This window comes from Falco peregrinus, chromosome 2, assembly GCF_023634155.1.
Source record: "Falco peregrinus isolate bFalPer1 chromosome 2, bFalPer1.pri, whole genome shotgun sequence".
NCBI lineage: Eukaryota > Metazoa > Chordata > Aves > Falconiformes > Falconidae > Falco > Falco peregrinus.
The window spans coordinates 48,236,116-48,256,558 of NC_073722.1; the positions used below are offsets into that span (position 1 = coordinate 48,236,116).

Sequence of the window (20,443 nt, forward strand, 5' to 3'; positions counted from 1 at the left end):
TTTCCCCCGCAGGAGGCGCCGCGGTGCTGCCGGCCGGCGGGCTCTAGGACCCAGCGCATCCTTCCCGCTCCGCGGCGGGGAGCGCCCTCGGGCCTCCTCGCGGGCTGGCGCCGGCCTGACCAGCTGCACCGTGGCATCCGGGAAGGGGTGGAGCCCTCTTTCTGATTGGGCAGAGAGCCTGTCGCTCTCCCTGCTTTCCCTCCCCCCCCCCCCCCCCCCCCGCTTTAGCGGGCCCGCGTGCCGTCGTGTGCGCGTACGCGAGGGCGCACGTGACGCCAGGCCGGGGTGGGGGGTGGTGCGCGCATGTGCCTCCGGCGCGGCGGAGCCCGGGGCTGGGACCCCGCTCCGCGGTGGGCGGGGCCTCCCGGGGAGGGGGCGGGGACGAGGCAGTGGCGTGGGGACTGATGGGACGGATTCAAGATGGCGGCGGGGCAGCCAGGGCGTGCTCGCGGCCCCCTCCGGCGTCTCCCTCATTCATTGCGGCAGTGACGGGCGGCGCGGCGTGAGCTGGCAGCGGCGCTCCGGCTGGCTTCAGCGCGCCGGGCGAGTGGGAGAGAGCGAGTCCGGGAGGAGGGCGAGGAGAAGGAGGAGAGTCGGGCCCACCAAGAGGAGGGCGGGCGCCGCCGGGCGCTTGCGAGAGGGCGGGGAGGAGTGGCGGGTCGGTGTTGCCGGCGCGGGCGGAGCGGACATGGCCACCATGGAGAAGCTGATGAAGGCCTTCGAGTCGCTGCGCTCCTTCCAGCAGCAGCAGGGTCCGGCTGCCATCCCCGAGGAGCCTCTCCAGAGACCGTGAGTGACCCGCATCCGAGGGTCGGGAGGGCTCCCGAAGAGCTTCGGCAGCGTCGTTCCCCCCGGCCCGGGGGAGGCCGCCCCGCCAGGCCGCTGCCGCTCCGGGGCCGCTGGCAGCCTGCGAGGCAGCTGGTGGTCCCCGCAGGAGTTAGGCCTGGGGTGCTGCCCTGTCCTTGGCAGGGGGCTGTGCCTGTCTGGGAGTGCTGCCTGCTCGCTCGTTAAGTTTAAGCTAGGAGTAAACTTTCTGGGCATGCACGTTTGAAAAACAGCAGTATGGGTAACGAACGCGAGATAGAAGAATGTTGTATGGGATTCACAGGCTGGTTCTAGGAAGGAAAACCTTTTCGGCTAATACGCTGCTGGGAAAAAGGCAAGAACTGTCTAAACATAACTTAAAGCACTAAGGCTCATAAAGTCTGAGTTCTGATGCCTCTGCGGGGAGTTGGTGTGGATGTCTGTTTACAGCAAACTTCACGTAAAATCTTGTGCTGTGATTTGCTGTGCAGAGACCTAAAAGGAATTGATTTAAATATTTCTCGGTACCCTTTTTCTTTCTTAATTGTTAGGGACAAATGTATTCTGCCCCTAAACTATTTGGGTTTCCCATCCGGAGGCGTTACTGAGGGCAAGGGCCAGGAGCTGTTCAGTACCACGGTGCTGCCCCTCTCACTTTAGTCTTTACAAATAACATTTATTGAACAGGTGGAAAGACGCTAAGATCTTTACAGGATAAATGCATGGGTCATGTTAGTACTTTTGCTCCAGCTGTTGAGGACACGAGAAGCAGAAGGGCTGAGGAACAGGTAACTTCTAAATTGGCAGTTTCATAGTGTTTTGGCAGAGGATGTCAAGCAGTGGAGCGGGGCTCTTGGCCACCTGCTCCCACAGTACATTCTGATGTGGATGCCAGCTAAGTTATCATGGTTGATGCTGTTTGGAGAGTGTGGTCTCAAGCAATCTCAGTGCAGTTTTAAGGCATAATAGATGAAGAATCTCTTCTTCATGAGCTAATTGGTTTTAGCTGCCTTATTGCAGGGACAGATTTCTCTGTTGTGTACTTTTTGTGTTAGTACTTTGTGTGACATGGAGGATAGATGGCCATCTATTGGCAATCTTTCCTATTTGTAGGTGAAAAAAATCCGGAAAGTTACTGATGAGATAGATCATGGTATTTCAAAAGAAGGTCCTGAAATGTTCTGTCTGGTTCGGGGGTCTGAATTTAGGCATACGCTACTGAAAACATCAAAAAGTTAGGGTTGTTGTTGTCCTTGTTGACTTTGCTTTGTGTTTAAAAGTAGGCTACATATTTTTTCAGAAAACTCACGTTACTGCATGCCCTCAGGAGCTATACAAATTCAGTAACGGCACTAAGCCTCATAAAAGCCTGTGAAAGGATATTGTGGCAGTCTTTGCTGAAGTTTCCCAAACTTTTAGTGAAATACCAGGTGACATATTGGATGTAATTCGCAATACTGTCTACATTTTATATATTTATTTTATTTCTTGTTTGAAGTGAATGGGAAAGGAAAATTGCTTCTGTGTTTTTCTTGTGTTTGGGGAGAGGTGTTCATCTTCATTATGCTTCTGTACAAATAGCACTTAAATATTTCGTAGTTCTGTGTGGTAACTTCCTATCATTCTGTGTGTTTCTGTTATAAAACAGTGAGAGCTTACCTGTCAGGAATAAAAGAATAAATTAATGGGTGAATGTATTCACATAAATGCTACTGGTTTGCTTTTTAATAATTTCATTAGTTATCTATTTGACATTGTCTGTTAGATCAGAGTTGTCCTGATTCCTAAATTAGACAAGCGAGAAGCTGTCATTCCTTAAATTATAATCTCATTATTACAGGTGCTGTTGGACTTTTTCACTACAGTAAAAGTAAAATTAACTACCCACCTCTAATTTTTTTCTCCCAAAATAAACTACCTTAATTTACAACAATATAACGTGACCTCTACATGATTAAAAATATTAATTTTTAACAATGTTTTATGTTGGAGTAGGCAAAAATGGTTTAAAATATTTTTGGTAGAAACTGAGCATTCTACATCTTCTTAGTGAATGAGTCGTACTAAGGGCTGTCTGTCTCCTGCTATGAAATGTTTTAAGGTCAGAGGTTGGGGTAGAGAAGACTTAACTGTTTGCACATGTATTGAAGTTTTTCTTCATTCTATTTTGAGACAGCGACTTCTGAACTTTTGATAAAAGTGTTATTCTGGCTTTACTTTTTTTCTTGAAATATTAATTGAATTCAAGCCTTTACCAGGAAGGTGAAAGCTTTTTCTGCTTTGAGAGATTTTAATTGGTAATAATGATGTGTTATGCTTTTATTACACATTACACTTGGATGTTGTTAGTTGCTTATCTGTTGCTGTTTTTCTTTCCTTTATGAAAATTTGGTTTGAGCTCTTCTGTCATCATATTCCTTCTATACATGTCTGCTGAGGCACTTTATTTTCTTCTGTATCTCTTTTTGGCTTTTTCAGACCCTTAAATTTTGATTGGAGTTAGATGTCTTGTTTTGGATTACAAAGCTACCAATAACTTAAAATCCAATTAGTATGATGTAAAAATTCAGAGTTTACGCAACTAAACTAAAAAGCAGATGGGCCATCGCAGTTCATCCTATATTTTACATTTTATTCATTTTTACCATTTTACCAGTGAGCTGAGAAGAGAATGACTTGCTAATGTTTCTTCTGGAAAGGTGTTTAGCTTTGATTTGATGAATCCAAAGGTTGATTCTTCACCTTTTCTCTTGTCAACAGTTCTAATAGTTCATTACTGTAATTGTTTTTCATTGTGCCCTATTCTGATTTATTTTTCCCCTTAAATTTAATTCTAACCATTATCTTTACAGCAAAAGATACTGCAAGAGCCAAAGTGCCCTTCAGTAATATGCATTTTTCTATACTCATTATTTTTCCTGGATTTTTTATGTTTGAAGCTGTGGTTGTAAATTGGTTTCATCAGTTCTGTATGTAGCGGTATCATGAATTTTTTTGCTTATCTGAAGACAACATGAACTGTGTGGATAATACATATTGCCCTGCTTGTCAGTGGTGGTTCCTAGATATTTTTTTGGAGTTAGCTTTTCTAGGGTGTGTTGTAGACCTGTTTAGTTAATTTTACTCTCCATCGCTGTCTGTTACTACACATTGATCCACTCATATTTCTCTTTGTTATTAATAGATTCTTTTTTGAGTTTCTCATTACTTTTCTCAAGATTATTGTCAAGCCGTTTGGCTTGGCCCTTTTTCTTAATGCTGGTTCAGCTTTAGAGCTTCAGTACTATTTTTATATATCCTTAATTTGAAGGCCTGATAAAAATTAGCATCAGTGAGCTGCATCTCTTTGTAGCCAGATTATCAGAACTCAGAGTGCAAAATTATCTGGGCTTGCTGGTTTTCTTATATTGTTTATTAATCTTCTCGGCTAGAGAATGTCTGTAGAAGTACTCAGAAGGTTAAATTCCTCTGCATGTGGGATGAAGCTTTCCTGTAGATAACCGCTATTTCCAGTATCTCTGGCCTTCTGTTATTCATCAAACTTAAATGACCTTAGCTTGGGGCTTGCTACTTCAGCTCTCTCCTAAGAAATGTGTGATGCTGCTTTTGTCCTCCTGAGTATGCTCATCAGCAGTTTGCCTGAGGGCTTCACAATACTTCTAAATAAAGGCCTTTTTTGTTGTGTTTGTTTTTTTTAATAAAAAATCATGTGTTTTAGATACTGTTCCTCTGTAGGCACAGAAAATGTGGGTGCACACAACATTCATCAAGTGTTTGTCTTCCACCTTTTTTTCTATTTTGTCAAAAGCAGATTTTTTTGAAGTTAAATAACCAAATGGCAGGTGAAAGATTCAGTACAGCAAACTCAGTTGGATGTTTGTTCCTCTTTCGCTTTGGATAGTAACTAGTAGTTAGTCTTCGCCTCTAGTTTCTGTTATTTCAGTTTAAATGGTAACTTGTTATTTATATGTGTTCCTTCTAAGTTTTCACATTACATTTTCTCTAGTCAGGCCTTTTTCAATTTTTTAAGTTACTTCTTTCTATGAGGTGCTAGATTCAGTGTCAGGTGAGCTCTCTGTTTAGAGAAATCTGCCAAAGAGATTGATTTGTACTACTCTGATTAGTACTGAACACTACTGCCTGCCTTGCTCAGGGCTATATTATGTGTAGATGATAAAGAACTTTATTCTGAAAGCACTCTCATCCAGCAACGTCTTTAATATGTTTTCTGTCTGAAATAGTGAGCTTGTGGGCAAGTTCAGACGTGTCTATTCTGTTCTTGGTTTGAATGTGTACTGAAAACGGTGCTCAGAAGAGATGTGGGCAGTATTAGGTAAAATTATCACAAAAGTTGAAATTACTTACTCATTTTCTTAGGTACCTGTTCATATAAATGGTGCTTAAGGTGCAAAATCAGTTGGACATTTTAGGAAGTATTGGCTGTTTTCTTGGAGGTGATCTGAACTGAAAGTGATGGTAAAGACTCTGTGTTGCTTTTTCAAGATGGAGAGAAAGGCATTGTATGTCTTGATCAAATTCAGGTTGGCTACTCGTATTCTGCCAGTTGCATAAGAACACAAGCCAAAGAAGAGATCCTCTTTGAGCAACAGTAGAGCTTACCTAAACAAGATATTACCAAATTATAATGGAAAAAATGGGTTTGTTCAGAACTATTTAAAAAATACTTGCCCTTTTAGAAAGTTTAAGAGGTGAGATGAGAGGATCCTTGGAAGGAAAACCAAAACCTTGGGAGTTAACACTTTTCAACCCCCTGCTTCCAACCTGATGGAAGAAAAAGTACAGGGGTACTTGCAAAGAATGGTGATTTTTTTCCCCTCAAAAACTGTACTATTATTTGAGCTAAAGCTCTTGAATATTACAGCTTGCTTATTCAAAATTTTTGTCTAACAATGTGTTTTGAGTTAGCTTAATTTAATGTGTTTATTGGCTACTTGTATGTCCTTAATGTTGCGTTAACTATGTCAATGTAAGTCCAGGCTGTTCACATGGTTTTCCAACTTGTAGTTCAGAAGCCTTTTGCTATTTGATGGTTTTGCTATTTTTTTAAGACAGAAAATTAATGCTAAAAGATACAGTTCTTACTTGGAAAATAAAAGGGAAGAATCTCTGTGAATGTGAGTGAAAAATTTCAGTCATAGTTGTGAATATATGGGTTTTTTTCAGTTCCTTTGGGGGTGGAGCATGGCAGAAGCTTCTGTTCTAGACTCAGGTGTAATGGATTATAGGATCTTAGATCACATTGAAGCGAATGTTAAACAGATTTTGCGAAGTAGAAGCTTTTCATATTGTACTCTGCATTGCTTGTAGATATGCATTCTTTGATTCTGTGAATGTTACTCCCTTCACGTTACACTCTTGCGGTGAGTTGACTAGCCTTGGCCTTTCCTGGACTATATCCAGTGTTACTATAGGGACATTATTTTTGATGGGCATAGACTTTGCCCAAGGAGAGCTTTGCTATTTCTGTAATTACAGAACCATTTGGAGGAATGCGGTGTGAGGTAGGATTGCCTTGGCATCTTTTCCAGTTCAGATACAAAACAGTTTAATAAAACTTTTAAGTTTCAAGAACTTGCCAGACAAAAAAAAGCCTAAGGTGGTGATATTTGTGAGGAAGGTCTTCTGAAAAGTGGTATCTTTAAGTCTGCAAGACTTGTTCTCATGGCATTTTTTCCCCAGCCTTTTTCTTTCTATCAGTTTCTTTATTTCAGTGTTGTTCTAGGTCCACTCCACTTTTACCTTCCTTTACCTTTACTGCTTTTCATTCTTTAGTTCTGTTCCCCAGATATTTTCTCAGTGAAAGTTACAGAATTAATATGATATTCCCTGTTAAATGATTAATTCTTTTTCCAAGTGTCTACCTTTCCTTCTTCTTGTGGGCTTGCCTGCTCTCAGCAGCAGTTAATATATTGAAGTTGTGGGACTACAGGTAGTTGTTATACAACTATTGATAAAATGACCAGAAGAGTGCATCATTTTGTTGTATAATCATTAGAAACTATTCTAGCAAGAGTGTTTAAATGGTCACTGTTCACTTTTAAAGTGAAGTTATCTCAGATTCATTATCATTGTGTTCTTCTTTTAGAAAGAAAGAACTTTCAACTACCAAGAAAGATCGAGTGAATCATTGCCTAACAATATGTGAAAACATAGTTGCTCAGTCTTTAAGGTAAGACAGTGTCTCTAATGTATTGCCTGACTATGGATAGCTACTTTGGAGTGTTAGTTATTTGGAGGTTTCCTGATAATTGCTGATGTTAAATGTTCAACTTCTGTTTAAAACTGGAATGGTACAATTTTACTATTTTAACCAGCCCAAAATCTAGGGAGTAAGTAATGTTTACCCATTTGTAGATTAGGCATGACCTTTCCGCCTCAGACAGAGAAACTGAAGCACAGGGGTCAAATACCTTACCAGATTATGTAGGAAAATGCAATGATCTTCTGAATCTTAATCCACTGAATGTCCCCTCCCTGTGTATAACTGTGTATCATACATGTGTAGCTGGATTCTGAAACTCCCTCAAAAATAGGGTTGATGTTTGCATAGTGTACATAGTAACTTCCTAATGTTTGTTTATTTAGAAATTCTCCAGAATTTCAGAAGCTGCTGGGAATTGCTATGGAACTCTTTCTCCTCTGCAGTGAGGATGCAGAATCTGATGTCCGGATGGTTGCTGATGAATGCCTTAATAAAGTTATTAAAGTAAGAACTTTCATGTGCTGTACTATCAGATTTTTCCTCTTCTTGATGCAGTGTCCTGTATTAATTCACACTGATGTTCTTTTAGTTGCTTTTCTTATTGTTGATGATCTCTCATACTGTAAGAGATTAAGTAAGCTTCTTTGCTGAATTGTGTACATGCTCTTAGGTGAGCTTTTTATGCCCAGATAAAGATACTTAACTTGTCTTCTGTCATTCATAGTTCTAATGCATTCTTTTCTTCAGTCATTCATTAACCAAAACAAGAACATGGGCTTTTCTAAAATAATTTTGTTGTATGGGAGGAATACTCTGTTATATTGCTCTGTAAACATAAAGATACTTAATGTGAGGAAATGTAAAAATATTATTAAAAAGCTGACTGAAAAATGTAATGGCTTTTCATTCCAAACTAGTAGTATGCTGTAATTCAGGTAGTGTGATTTGCTGATATTGGAGGAGGAGCTTTTAGATAATAATAAAGATAAATGTGGTGTTCTGGAAGTTAATGTGATCCAGAATAAAGTGCTTGTTGGACAAGAGCAGATGGGCATTCATATGAGGTCAAGCAAGGTCTAAATCTTGATTCAAGTGTCTCAAAATGAGCCTTCTGAGTAATTGCTTTGAGGTGCTGCTTCCAGGACAAGTTTACCTTCATCTGCCCTTTCTTCCCCAGCTCCGCGCCCCCCCCCAGTTTTCTGAAATACTTGACCTCTGAGTCAATGTAATGTACCTGCATAATTGATGTAGTTGATGCAAAGTTTAAGTGCTTTAGAAATACACAAGTAGTGATTTTCTTTAGCATGAAGGGGTGTGTAGAAGCAAGCAAACAAAACAACCCTATTTCTGTAAGGATTTCTCTCGGTTAACTTATATTTGTTTGATATCTGAATGAATTAAGTGTTGGGAGTTGAGCTTGTGGCTGAAAGTTGTATGGAGAAAGCTTACTGATTATGTAGTATATCTCATAATGATAGGGAATGAGGAAGTGCAAGTGTCTTGGTTTTTTTTGTTTGTTTTGCCCTGTAGGACTTTGCTGTGTGTGTTCTGGTTTAAAAGTTTTTCCATCTGCCGGAGTCTAGCACTCTATGAAATGTATACACCATGATGTAACTTAATTTGCTTTAAAAGATCTCTGAAACATTTCTCTTTCCACCAAACTCTTCTGTAGGCTTGGTATAAAATTAACCTTTTTAATAATTAACAATCTATTTAATATTGTTGTTTTCTGGCAAGTTTCAAGATACCTTGAAAAACTTCAGGGTTTTTTTCCTTTTCAAATTTTTGTATGGTACTTCCTGTTTTAAACATTACTGTGATTTTTAAACGACAGTCTTCTATCAGTCATTAAGCTTGCCAGTCGGTCACAGCTATGAAGCGGTCATAGTTGTGATATTCCAACCACTTGGAAGCATCAGACTTATCAAAGCTGGTCATAGTTTGTGTTCTATTTCTGGTTTATGCTTTGTGAAAGCAACATCTTTAGGTAGACATGCTCTTGCATATAAATGCAGAGACAAAAAGATGGGCAGCTTTATTTTTGATTGTGCAAGTAGCAGTGATGCTTGTGAGCTGGGCCCCTAAGCTTGCCTATTAGTCAACGTTTAACTTTTTTAGTACCTCAGGCCTTTTAGAGGCTAATTCTTTTGCCAGAAAGATGCTTTATATTTTCTCTCTTTAAATATAAGAATACAGATGTGTTACTTGTGTAACTGTGTCTGGAGTTTATGCGTGTTAGTATAATTAAGATGCTAACACTTCTGTGTAGACATGACTATAAACTGAAACGGCAAATAAGTTTAGGTAAACACTCTCTAGGTCGTCTTCAAGTATCACTATGCTGACCTGTCAGAATATCACAAACAGCATAAAGGGCTCCATGTTTAATTAGCCTTGGTGATATCTATATTTAAAAGAAAAAATACCAAGTTGGGAATTAACAGGTTTCTGTGGGTAAGGTGTTACTGAAGCTGTCATGTTTCTGAAGCTGATGTATAATGTAGTATTCTCTGTGCTGACGATACTGTGGGACTGATACAGATTGGAGTACAGTTGGTCTGAGTAACTGTGATTTATTATTTGTAGTAATTTGGATTGACTGTGCTTATAGTTTTTTTTTCTGGTTAGGGTGACTTGCTAGATTCTAGCCTGCTAAAAAGATAGGTACGCAAACTCCAGTTGAGTGTGGTGTAAGGACAATTTATCCTTGAAGCCAAATAGTACCTGGTGCCTTTTTGTGTTGCTTGATATCCTTATATACAGGGGCAGCGAACTTCTCATAAAACTTAAATCTCACCTATATCACAAAACTTATCCCTACCTACTGTCATCTAGGCACCTGCAGTTAGTAGTTGGGGTACTTATGCCAATAAAGATACGAGCCAGGTAAGATTTTTCTGGGGAAGGTAGTACCATTTTATTATGATGATTGGTATAATTGGGGGTAATGAAGTTTTGGGGCACAGAGTTTTAGTCTAGGGGAATCATGCTGTGGAGGAGCCACAGGTACTTCACTGACCATATTAAAGCAGTTGCGGCCTCTACATCAGCATGTGCCATGTAAAATTTTGTAGTCATGAGGAATCCTTTGAAGATGTGAGCTTAATGGCTGGTGGTCAAGAAAACAGATAGAAAATTAGGAGTTACTGGGCAAGGACAGAAGAATGGAATACTAAACATTATAGCACTTAGACCACGGTGTGAAGCTTTCAATTAATCTGAAGAATTGGGATGTTCATAAATAGGAACAAAATGTAAGAGAAAGGGTAATCATTTGTATACAAAATATTCTATAGGAAGAGATTGTATATAAGCAGAACTGTTTTAATATTTTTTTCCTTGTCTGCTGTTTTAGAGACTGAGAGGGAATGATCGAGTTGAGCTGAAGAGAAAATTACTACTTTTGGGTGCTTGCTTTGATTTCATGTATCCCTAGTTCTTAGCCAGACTGCAGGTTCAAACTACAATGTGTGCTCTGGCACAGCATGCTTGATTAGATCTTGGGATGTGATACATACGGTGTCCAAAACACCTTGTGGTAATAAATGGATGCAGAAAATAGGCTGATTCATGAAAGAAGGGTTTTTCAAAGGCTGTTAAAGGTAATGGTACAAACACAGCCTCAGTTTGAGAAGTAGTAGAGGACTACTTGATGCTGGGGATGTACAGCAGGGAATACCTCTTGCTGCTTGTGAATACTATTTTTGTGTTTTAATGTTCTATTAATGAGTATCTATTCCTGGTCGTTGCCAGAAAGCATGTTAGGTTGGCGCTGCCTGTGGTCTGATCCCATATGGTCTTTTTTTAGGTAGAATGGGTAAAGCAGTCAATATATAAGTGCAAATAACTGTTTGTAAAATTTGTTCACAGTTCTGTTTTGTGTTTGTGGGAAAGATAAAGGTGTCTGTCTTTTAACACTTTTTTGGTTATACATCAAATATAGGGGCAGTTAGATAGTTTTGTGCCTTTTTCAAAGCTGTTTTATTGCAAGTGTAACATTGTTCCTGTAAAGTGCCCCCTCTCTGATACAGTACATTCTCAATGCATTTTATTGCAGGCTTTGATGGATTCCAATCTGCCTAGGTTACAATTAGAATTGTATAAAGAGATTAAAAAGGTGAGTTTCTTCCATGTTCTTCTGAAATAAGGTATTTATTAAGTGTTTTACTATGGTGGAATGTGGCATTAGTGTGAATAAATAGTGTATGTCTTTTAATATCAAGGTCAAAGTTTCACTTAGGAAGGATTTGTGACTGTTTAATGCATTATTTTACCCATTTCCTCACTATTGGCCCCATTGTTTAGATTTAACCAGTTCCTGAAAGCTTATCTGGCAGAAAATGCATGAGCATTTGGTGTGAACAGCAGTCTGAGTTAACCTTAGTGACTCTGCACCCAAATGATTCATGATTTCATGATGTTTATATTCATATTCATGATGTTTATTGACTGAACTGGAAAGAAAAACTTCAAGCAAAGTGTGGTGAAAAGTAGGTGGAGGGCAGTGATGTTCCTAATTTGACATAACTTCTTGGAGGAATCATTTGATTAAGACCTGAAGTGGCCTGATAAAAAATTTTAACTACTTTGTGAATGTGTGATGGGTACTTACAGCTTCTCTAAGAAGTATGTGTAAAAATACTGAAGCATCTCTCTTTGCACCAAAACTCATGATTTAATATGTCCACAGGAAGAATTTTAGTAATAGCTTTTTTGAGGTATACAACTACAAAAGAAAAATTACGTGTTCAGGACAGTGTCACTGAAATCATGTGTCTATATAAATATATAGCAAGGCTTGTGTAGAGAGAAAATACAGCTGTTACTTATTAGACAGCAATGCTACTGCTTTTTGTTACATTTCTTTGGAAATGATAGAACTCCTAGGAAAGAAAAAGTAACAAAACCAATGTGGATAGCTTATCTTCTGTCAGGTACAGGGCCTGTAAGTAGTCTGCATCGATATGTTACTGTGTGGTTGTGTCTTAATGTCATACAAAATTTTTGAGGGTATAGAAATGGACATCTAGCTAATGAACAGAAAACAGCCAACATAAAAATCGTTTTGAAGGCTCCACATTATGACAGGTGCAGGAGGAAATAGTTATTCATGTGGCATGTGCTTCTTGAATAGTTGCTCTCAGATTCACGGCAAAGGCAAGAGAGAGATAGCAGGCATAACGGAAACACCCAGCAGACTGAATTTTGTTTGTGCATCAGTTGGATCACTTTAGGAGCCATGTCAGAATCTGAAGTTTGACTGCAATCCTGAAAAATGCACGTTTTGTAATTCAGATGCAAGGCTTTTTTGCTTGTCCTGCTAACATGACCATGAGCCTTTGATACACTAGCTAAAGAAAGAAAGAAATAACAGTTTCTAAACATCTCTGCTCTGTCTTCAGAGGTGCTTGATTTGAGTAGCATTTTGGTTAAGTTCAAACTACATTAGATACACAATTTTTCCTAGACATCTATTGACTTCCATAGTTTTTTGTATTTCCAACAGTACTAAAGAACTGTACTATATCCTTAGACACCAGGTCTAAAGGCATTCAGGCTCAAGTCAGGTGCACAGCTGAAGGTGTCAGTACAGACAAATAGATACTAAACTTCAGGATGCAAGCCATTATGAAGTGATACAGATCAGTAAGTGGATTTTTCCTTTGGTATGCTCAGGAGTTGAACATTATTTATTAGCATATTTCCACTGCTGTCAGTTTCATGCTGCATTTATATCTCTGCAAGTGTTCCAGTGATTTTTAGACTCTGTCATCAGTGTTTCTTTGTTGGTTTATGCCTTTCTCTGTGATATTTTAAGCTGATTTCAGCAGAGTGTTGTCAGACATTTCCTTCTCTTTCTTGGTGTTCCTTATTATTCATTTTTGTTCACTTGGAAAATTCCTTGTACCAGCTAGAAAATGAAGGCAATCATGAAGCTGAGTTGGCTTTCTTTTGGCTAACGGAAATTTATGGCCTCCAGACACCTTCCATTTGTATCTGTTTTAACTGAAATGGTATAAAACGGCATACTATCATACATTTTAGGTATTTTTTAGTAAATGGTTTTGCTTGATGAAACGTAACAATTATATACTTGCGTTTAGAATGGTGCTTCTCGAAGTCTACGTGCTGCACTCTGGAGATTTGCTGAGCTTGCCCATCTAGTTCGGCCTCAAAAGTGCAGGTAAACATGTCCTAGTAAGTGAATTTTCCAGAGAAGATTTAACAAAATACAGATATTACTGTTCTCAAGTTTTAAGTATTCACTTGGGAGGTTGGAAGAATTCCTATCACATTATTCTCTCTGAAGTAGCTTTATTTGATTAGCTGGTTTTCTTTTATTGGAGTTTTAGTTCTGTGCTGTACATGACTTGGGAGGAAGTGGGGGAGAATCTTGCGAAGACAATGATGTATATTTTTTTAAGTGTTATTTTTCTTACTTCTATCTTAATGTTTGCAAATTGTATTCAGAAGACTGTTGTCTCGTTTTCTACATTCTGTGTAGCTAACAGGTATGGTTTTTGTTATTTAGTAATACCACAGATTTTGAGTATGAATTTAAAATGTTTAATTAGTTTTTCTCCTTTGCTATACTTAGGCCGTACTTAGTGAACCTTTTGCCCTGTCTAACACGAATAAGTAAGAGACCCGAAGAGTCAGTACAAGAGACACTAGCTGCAGCGATACCAAAAATCATGGCAGCGTTTGGCAATTTTGCAAATGACAATGAGATCAAGGTATCTTTCTTTAACCTATTAGTGCTCCCTGTTATGTTTCAAAACAGAGTAAGTTGTCAGCATTATCAGTCACATTATAGAAGGCAGTTACATCTGCATGTCTGAATTAAGGCAGAAGTTGCCCTTGCTTGATACGTGTTGAGTAATGCTTTGAATGAATGAAAAATACGTTTGCTGACTTTTTTTAGTTCACCTGTGTTTTCCTTTTCTTTCTAGTAAGAAGTAAGTTATGTTTGGTTTTTTTAGGTTTTATTAAAAGCTTTCATAGCTAATCTTAAATCCAGTTCCCCTACTATCCGTCGAACAGCGGCAGGATCAGCAGTAAGCATCTGTCAACATTCACGAAGAATGCAGTATTTTTATGCCTGGTTATTGAATGTACTTTTAGGTAAGATTCAGGGGTTCGGGGGAGGGGGGGGCAGGGGAGGGGAACGAAATTTGCTTTGGGTATAACTAAGATGAATTTATTTTCCATGTAAGACACTTTTCCTATGTGAGATGTTTTCAGGCAAAGCAAAAGTGCTTAGACTACCAGTTACACTGCTAATGTTTTCTCTGTTTTGTGTGAAGCTAGATGAAGATGTGACTCAAGCTGTTTGTGTGTGTCTGTGTGCTGCAATGCTAATTGAGTAATGTTTAAAAGAAATGGCCAAAGTTAGAGAAGCAAGTGGCTTGTTGGATAATAAAGAGTTCCTGGGATTCTGGAAGAACTTGCTCAGGAGCCTGTGAAGACTTGCATTGTTCAGCAGCTTGGTTGTTAGTGCAGCAGGTCTGAGGTGGAGGCTATGACTGCTGTTCTCTGGGTCATGAACACATACATACCCTGTAGCCTTTTTTGGAAGTAGCACCATGTAGATTCTTTGTTGAAAACCTAACTTAGACCAGAAAGTGAATTTTTTTTTATTTAAAAGCTCACGACTTTGTGTCAGGTATTGCTTCCGTATTTCTTCATCTGAGAAGTTGGCATGGTCTTTATGGTGTTTTGCAGCTTGATGGGATGCTTGTCTGGATTGTAGTGGAAACTTTTGCCTTAGTTTTGCTGCTGATGAGGGGTTCTTTACTATGTAGACTATATTGCAAAAGGAGAGGTAAGGAAGACCAACAGATAAATAAAGCGTTATCCTGTTAGCCTTGCTTCTTTCAAGTATGAGTGAAAAATTGAAATGCTATGTAGTGACATTCCTCATTCTGTGACTTGAAAATGGTATACATCTATGCACATGTTGTTCTTTCCTGCCTCAAATGTTATGTTTTGTAACATCCTGGCAATGGTACTGAATTCAGACAGGAGCAATAATAGGAACTCAATGAATTGATTCTGATTCCCATTCCACCCCCAAGTAGAAAGCTGTGCTACTTTCCATAACTTGTTTTTATTCTTAATAGGTTTTGGGTTTGGCTCTGCTTAACAGGTATACATATAGAACAAGGTTCCCAGTACTTGAGGGAGGAGGCAAAACTGTAAATGTCATTCATTAGGATAGAGGCGCGCGTGTGTGTGAGTGAATTATGTTACGCCTTAGTTAAATGGTCAAGTAGAGAGAGGAAGCCTGTGAGGGGAGCAAGAAAGTCTACATCATTCGGTGAAAGCATCAGGTATTACAAAAAACCATTTTTTGTGATTATTTAGAGTGAGAAGAGGTAGGGAACAGGGAAGGTGAGACAGGATCCTCTGACCATTCTCTCACACTTCTTACTGATTTTCAGAAATATTTCTACACTTTCTATTTCAGAATATTTCTATTTCAGAAATGTTTCTACACTTAGAAAATATTCTTAAGTTGTTACTAGGTTTTGTTTGGGTGTTTTTTTGTTGGTGGTTTTTGTGTTCTTTTTTTTAAAGAAGCTATTACATGGATTATGTGAAACTAACACACTATATCTGTTGAAACTAGCCACTGTCAGTAAATGATTTGACTGCTTCTCTTCTACCCACAGGCTTGTTGGTTCCTGTAGAAGATGATCATCCTACTCTTTTAATTCTGGGTGTTTTACTTACACTAAGGTATCTCATACCTTTATTGCAACAACAAGTAAAGGATACCAGCCTGAAAGGCAGTTTTGGTGTAACAAGAAAAGAAACAGAGATTTCACCTTCACCAGAACAACTTATACAGGTAAAATATGAATAATAACCCTAATCTGAAGAGTACTAATTGGAAGGAAAATAAATAAAACGTATATAGTATGATAGAGCACTAGTTTGATGTTGAACATAATAAATTCTTTTCTCAAATTCCTGTTCATCTTAGTCATTTTAATGGACCAGCTGATCCAGTGACTGGGATTTCTGGTCATTACTTATTAATAATTCCAGAAAAATGCATCAGTAGTCCTTGCTAGGTGTTCCCAAAGGAGCTAAAGAACTTCATAATCATTATGGTGTTCTTTGATGTGATTCCTCCTTCTATAACAATGAACAGAAACAGATGTCTAACAAAAAGGCAGTGGAATGGCTACAACTAATTGATATTTTCCCCTTGGAAGAGTGTGGTGAAGATTAGATATAGCAAATATCAGTCATTTTTTTAACGCACCACTGAAATTTAATGTGGTGTATGGAAAGAAATGTAGCATGTTGTGTCTTCATAGAGACTTCCTTTGTTGGGTTTTAGGTTTATGAATTGACTTTGCATTACACCCAGCATCAGGACCATAATGTTGTGACTGGAGCTTTAGAATTATTACAACAGCTCTTTAGAACGCCACCACCTGAACTTCTCCATGCCCTGACTGCTTCAGGGGGCATTGCACAGGTCAGTGTATCCAAAGATGAATCTGCCAGCAGGAACCGCAGTGGGAGCATAGTGGAACTCATAGGTAAGCTGTATTTTTTGTAATTTGAGTAAAAGGAGAGGAACATGTATCAGCAGCTGTATTTCTCAGTGTTAGCCAGAAGTATGAAGGATAAAACAAAATGTATGAAGTTATACATGACTTTTCCCCCCTATCCCCAGTACAGTAAAGGGTTTTTTCCTTCCTTCCTTTAAGTGGGTATACATTTATTGAGTAGTGACAAACGAGTATTTTTTACAGTTTGTGTTGATTAGAGTTTTTTTGCTTACACAGGACAAGTTAACTGGTGACAGATTCCCCACCCCACCCCTTAATGTACTCTCACCGAGCATCTGACAGCTGTGATTCATATAAATTCTGATTAGATCAGCTTTTTATTAACTGAGAGCTCCTTGCTGAATACCGAAACCAGCATGAAATTAAAGCATGACTTAAGTTTGTCCATAACTGCTAAATCAACTATCAATGTTCTTGTCTGTCAAGTGCATGTTCTTAAAATTGTCTCTTAACTGCTATTTATGTGTTTCAAAAGAATCAGTCCCTGATTGGATTTCTGTAATGACTTCTGTATTAAACTAATGGGTCATTCTAATATTGCTGCTCTTAGAAGGTAAATTCATTAACCAGAAGAAATCGTAGTGGAGAAGTTTAGAATGTATTTTTTAAAAAGCAAAATTTACACAAGTGGTATAGAAAAAGAAAAAGTCATTTGATGGTGAATGATCCAAAAAACTTGAACTTTAAAAGCAACAAGTTTGCTGTTTCTTCCTGGCTTTGGTTTTTTTTTTTTTTTTTTCTGGGTTTTTTTTTGGTTGTGTTTTTTTTTTTTCTTCCCATCTGTGGCTATTAGAATTCCTTCATGGTTTCAGCAGCTCTGTCTTTGCCCTGATGTGTTACTTTCTGTGATTTGCAGCTGGAGGGGGGTCTTCATGCAGCCCTGTTATTGCGAGAAAGCATAAAGGTGATTATTTTCAAAAACAAATCTTTAATTGCATTCCTTTCTGGTTTTTTGTTCTGGGGTGTTGGGGTTTTTTCTTCCACTTCCCCACTTCATTGTCTTGCTGAACTTTGGTCTTTGTTTCACAATTGCCTTTGTGTTATCAGCTGAGCTTAATTACTGTAAATTTTAAAAGAATTCTGATGCAAATTCGGATACGGCAATCCAGATATTCTAAAATTATTCCAAGCAGTATAATTCTTATTTTTGCTGTAGATCACTGGCCAAATTATGATGATAAATATTGATGCGACTTTCACTTCTAAAGAGCATATCTAAAAATAATCTCTCTGAACAGGGCATTCTCCCTTTTTGATGGTAATACTTAATCTTTAATGTAACTCACAAATAGTTCACCTTCCTGGTTTTGTTAGGCCTGGTTATTTTTCTTTCTTCACTAATGCATGTATATGTTTGCATGCTTTGATATGATGCTTTTTTATTTCTTTTTCTGTTCTTGATGATTCATTCTATACATTCTGTGTCTTACTGTGTATATTTTAATTTTTTTCAGTAGGTAATGCATTTAAGCAGGATTTTAATTAATACAATATTCTCTGAAATGTTCTTTTCCCAGTTTGTGAATGAATGTACTTCATATATAGTTAAAAGTTTATACTGCCTAAAACCAGTCATACCAGTACCATAATCGGTCTAGCTACACCTGTGTAACAGTTCCATTGCCTATTTGAGGTGAGCTAAACGTTGCTGTTGCAGTGGACCTGTGTAAGAGTGAAGTGCAGTCAGTGCAAGCATAGTAAGCAGAGAGATGCGCAGTACTGAAAAGAGAAACTTGAAAGAAAACATTTTAAGACTAAATAAGATCATACAATATTTAAGGACCATTATAGCAACTCACACTTTTTCCAGATATAGCCTCCTGTCTTTGTGTACAAGGAATCTCATGATGCTGAATGTACTGATATACTTTAAGAATATTAACTAAATATGAAATTGTGGTTAGAACTGAATGAAATAGTACTTGTGGATATAGTGATAATTTCTAGTTTAGAAATAGTAGAGTGAAAGAGTGTTCTGAAAGTAGGTATTACTGCAGCATCCAAAGGTGACACGGAATGCAAAATCAGAATAACAATGCATAACACTTTAAAATGAAAAATGGTAAATGATTACTTTGGTAATTAGAATCGCTAGTAGTCTTCAGTGTAACTTTGTAGTTTTAATAATAGTGTAAATCCAATTAAAGTACTTTTAAAACAGTAACTTTTCCTTTACTCAGTGGGAAGATGTGTGAGTCATCAGCTTTTATCCTTTTTCAAGATGATGGCATGAAGATTTTGTGGTCTAAAACAATGTCATAAAAAAATTTTAAGGAATTTGTTCATGATTTTTTGCGTTGTACAGGTTTAATTTCAGATTGTGGATTATTCATTTTTTGCTGCTCTGCATCGTAGAAAGGCAGGAAAAATCAGGCCTATTCCCAGTTCCTACTTGAAGTTGTTTTGCAGTCTACTACCATACAAAGTAGTAGCCTTCTGCTGTCAGCCAGGGGTGAAACTTGTCTAGCTGTAATACTCCTTTGCGTGTAGGAGTGTAAAGTGAAGCAGATCTGCAGAAATCTGTGACCCTAACATATGAACTCAGATATTCCATGTCTTTTCAGCCTTACTGTTTCAGACCGCCCTCAGTTTTGAGCAGCTGGCCTATGTTGGTTTTTGATGTTTCAGCTTCACAAAATTATTTGCAAAAGCTATTTATTATTATTTGCAAAAAAGACTGAAAACTCGTTTTGAAATGAAGGCCTGTGTCGGCATCTTAACTGATTTTTTTGTTTTTTTCCAAGTAGTGGAAAATTATCCTGCAGCTTGTGTTACATACTCATTTAAACATACAAAGACTAATATGCCTGATAAATGTTTTTCAGTGTCCTTCCTCTTTCACTTTTAAAGGTGATCAGCTGTGGAAAGCAGAAGAATATCCTGGTTTGTTTCAGTGAAATGGATGTAAATGTGGGAAAGAATAGAGAATATACTGGTTTTCATGCTTTTTGCTGAGAACTCTTAGCAAGATTTTACTCATACTTTTGTAGAAACTTTGTAGTTCTCAATTAATTACTGTTATTTTACATAGAATATACATGGAAAGATCATGGTTACTTTTCTGCCTTACAGGTTTGAATAATATAAAACATACTTTTTGGAGGAAGACAATTCTACAGTGTTACTGCTATTATGAAAGCAGTTGTGTTAGAGAAGTTAATACAAAAGTCTGATAGTGTTTTTTTACCCCCCAGTAAATTAAAGGCAAAATAATTCACCTAGGGTTATCAAAACATTGGTGTCTTGTATGATGAATCTCAGATTAACAGTGAAGCTGATTCTGAATGGCAGAATAGGCTTATCTCAAAGCAGTTATGAATCCCTCTGTCTCAGCAAGCAACTTGTGAGATCCAGAAATACGGGCTCACAGGAACTCCCTCTGCACTCTGTGTCCTGTCCCATTTACAGACTTTTCAGTCCCTGGTTGGCTCCCAGGCAGTGTCTGTCTGCATTTATCTTTCTCTTTCCACTGCCTCTATTTTAAATAGATACTACTCAGTGCGTAAGAGAGCTCTGGGATGATTGTGTTGGGTTACTAAGTGTTTCTCATTTTTCCTATAGCAAAAACCTCTCTGAAGATTTTTGTCTTAGTCCCTGGATCTTAATGGCCGTTGTGCATGGTTCATCACCCTGTCCCGCTTATGTTGTCCTGTGCTTCTAGGATGTGCTGCTTTTCCCCCTAGGCATTTTCCATTCTGTTATCATTGGAGTTCCAAGCCTCAAATTGCAAGTAGCCTTTGATAATTTTCATAGCCTTAAGGAGGAAGAGATGATTTACTGTCTTATTTGTGGTGCTTTAATGTCCTTCTGAGTTGAGGGCAGACAT

At 38.4% G+C, this 20,443-nt stretch overlaps 1 protein-coding gene across 6 annotated transcripts in view; it reads left to right on the top strand.

Annotated features, from left to right (window-relative positions):
* The first annotated feature begins 411 nt into the window (after positions 1 to 411).
* The window catches only part of HTT (huntingtin), an 87,661-nt gene continuing 67,629 nt past the window's right edge, over positions 412 to 20,443 (top strand). For 3 of the 6 annotated variants that reach the window (XM_005229813.4, XM_055794560.1, XM_055794562.1), the window contains exons 1-10: positions 412 to 789; positions 6,911 to 6,994; positions 7,411 to 7,531; positions 11,085 to 11,144; positions 13,132 to 13,211; positions 13,626 to 13,764; positions 14,011 to 14,152; positions 15,703 to 15,881; positions 16,380 to 16,584; positions 17,474 to 17,521. In XM_005229813.4, the coding sequence (XP_005229870.1) occupies positions 689 to 789; positions 6,911 to 6,994; positions 7,411 to 7,531; positions 11,085 to 11,144; positions 13,132 to 13,211; positions 13,626 to 13,764; positions 14,011 to 14,152; positions 15,703 to 15,881; positions 16,380 to 16,584; positions 17,474 to 17,521 (1,159 nt within the window). In that variant the 5' untranslated portion in view covers positions 412 to 688. Of the gene's footprint in view, positions 790 to 6,910; positions 6,995 to 7,410; positions 7,532 to 11,084; positions 11,145 to 13,131; positions 13,212 to 13,625; positions 13,765 to 14,010; positions 14,153 to 15,702; positions 15,882 to 16,379; positions 16,585 to 17,473; positions 17,522 to 20,443 lie in introns of those variants that run through there. The other 3 variants (XM_027790862.2, XM_027790876.2, XM_027790878.2) reach the window with 3 other exon arrangements.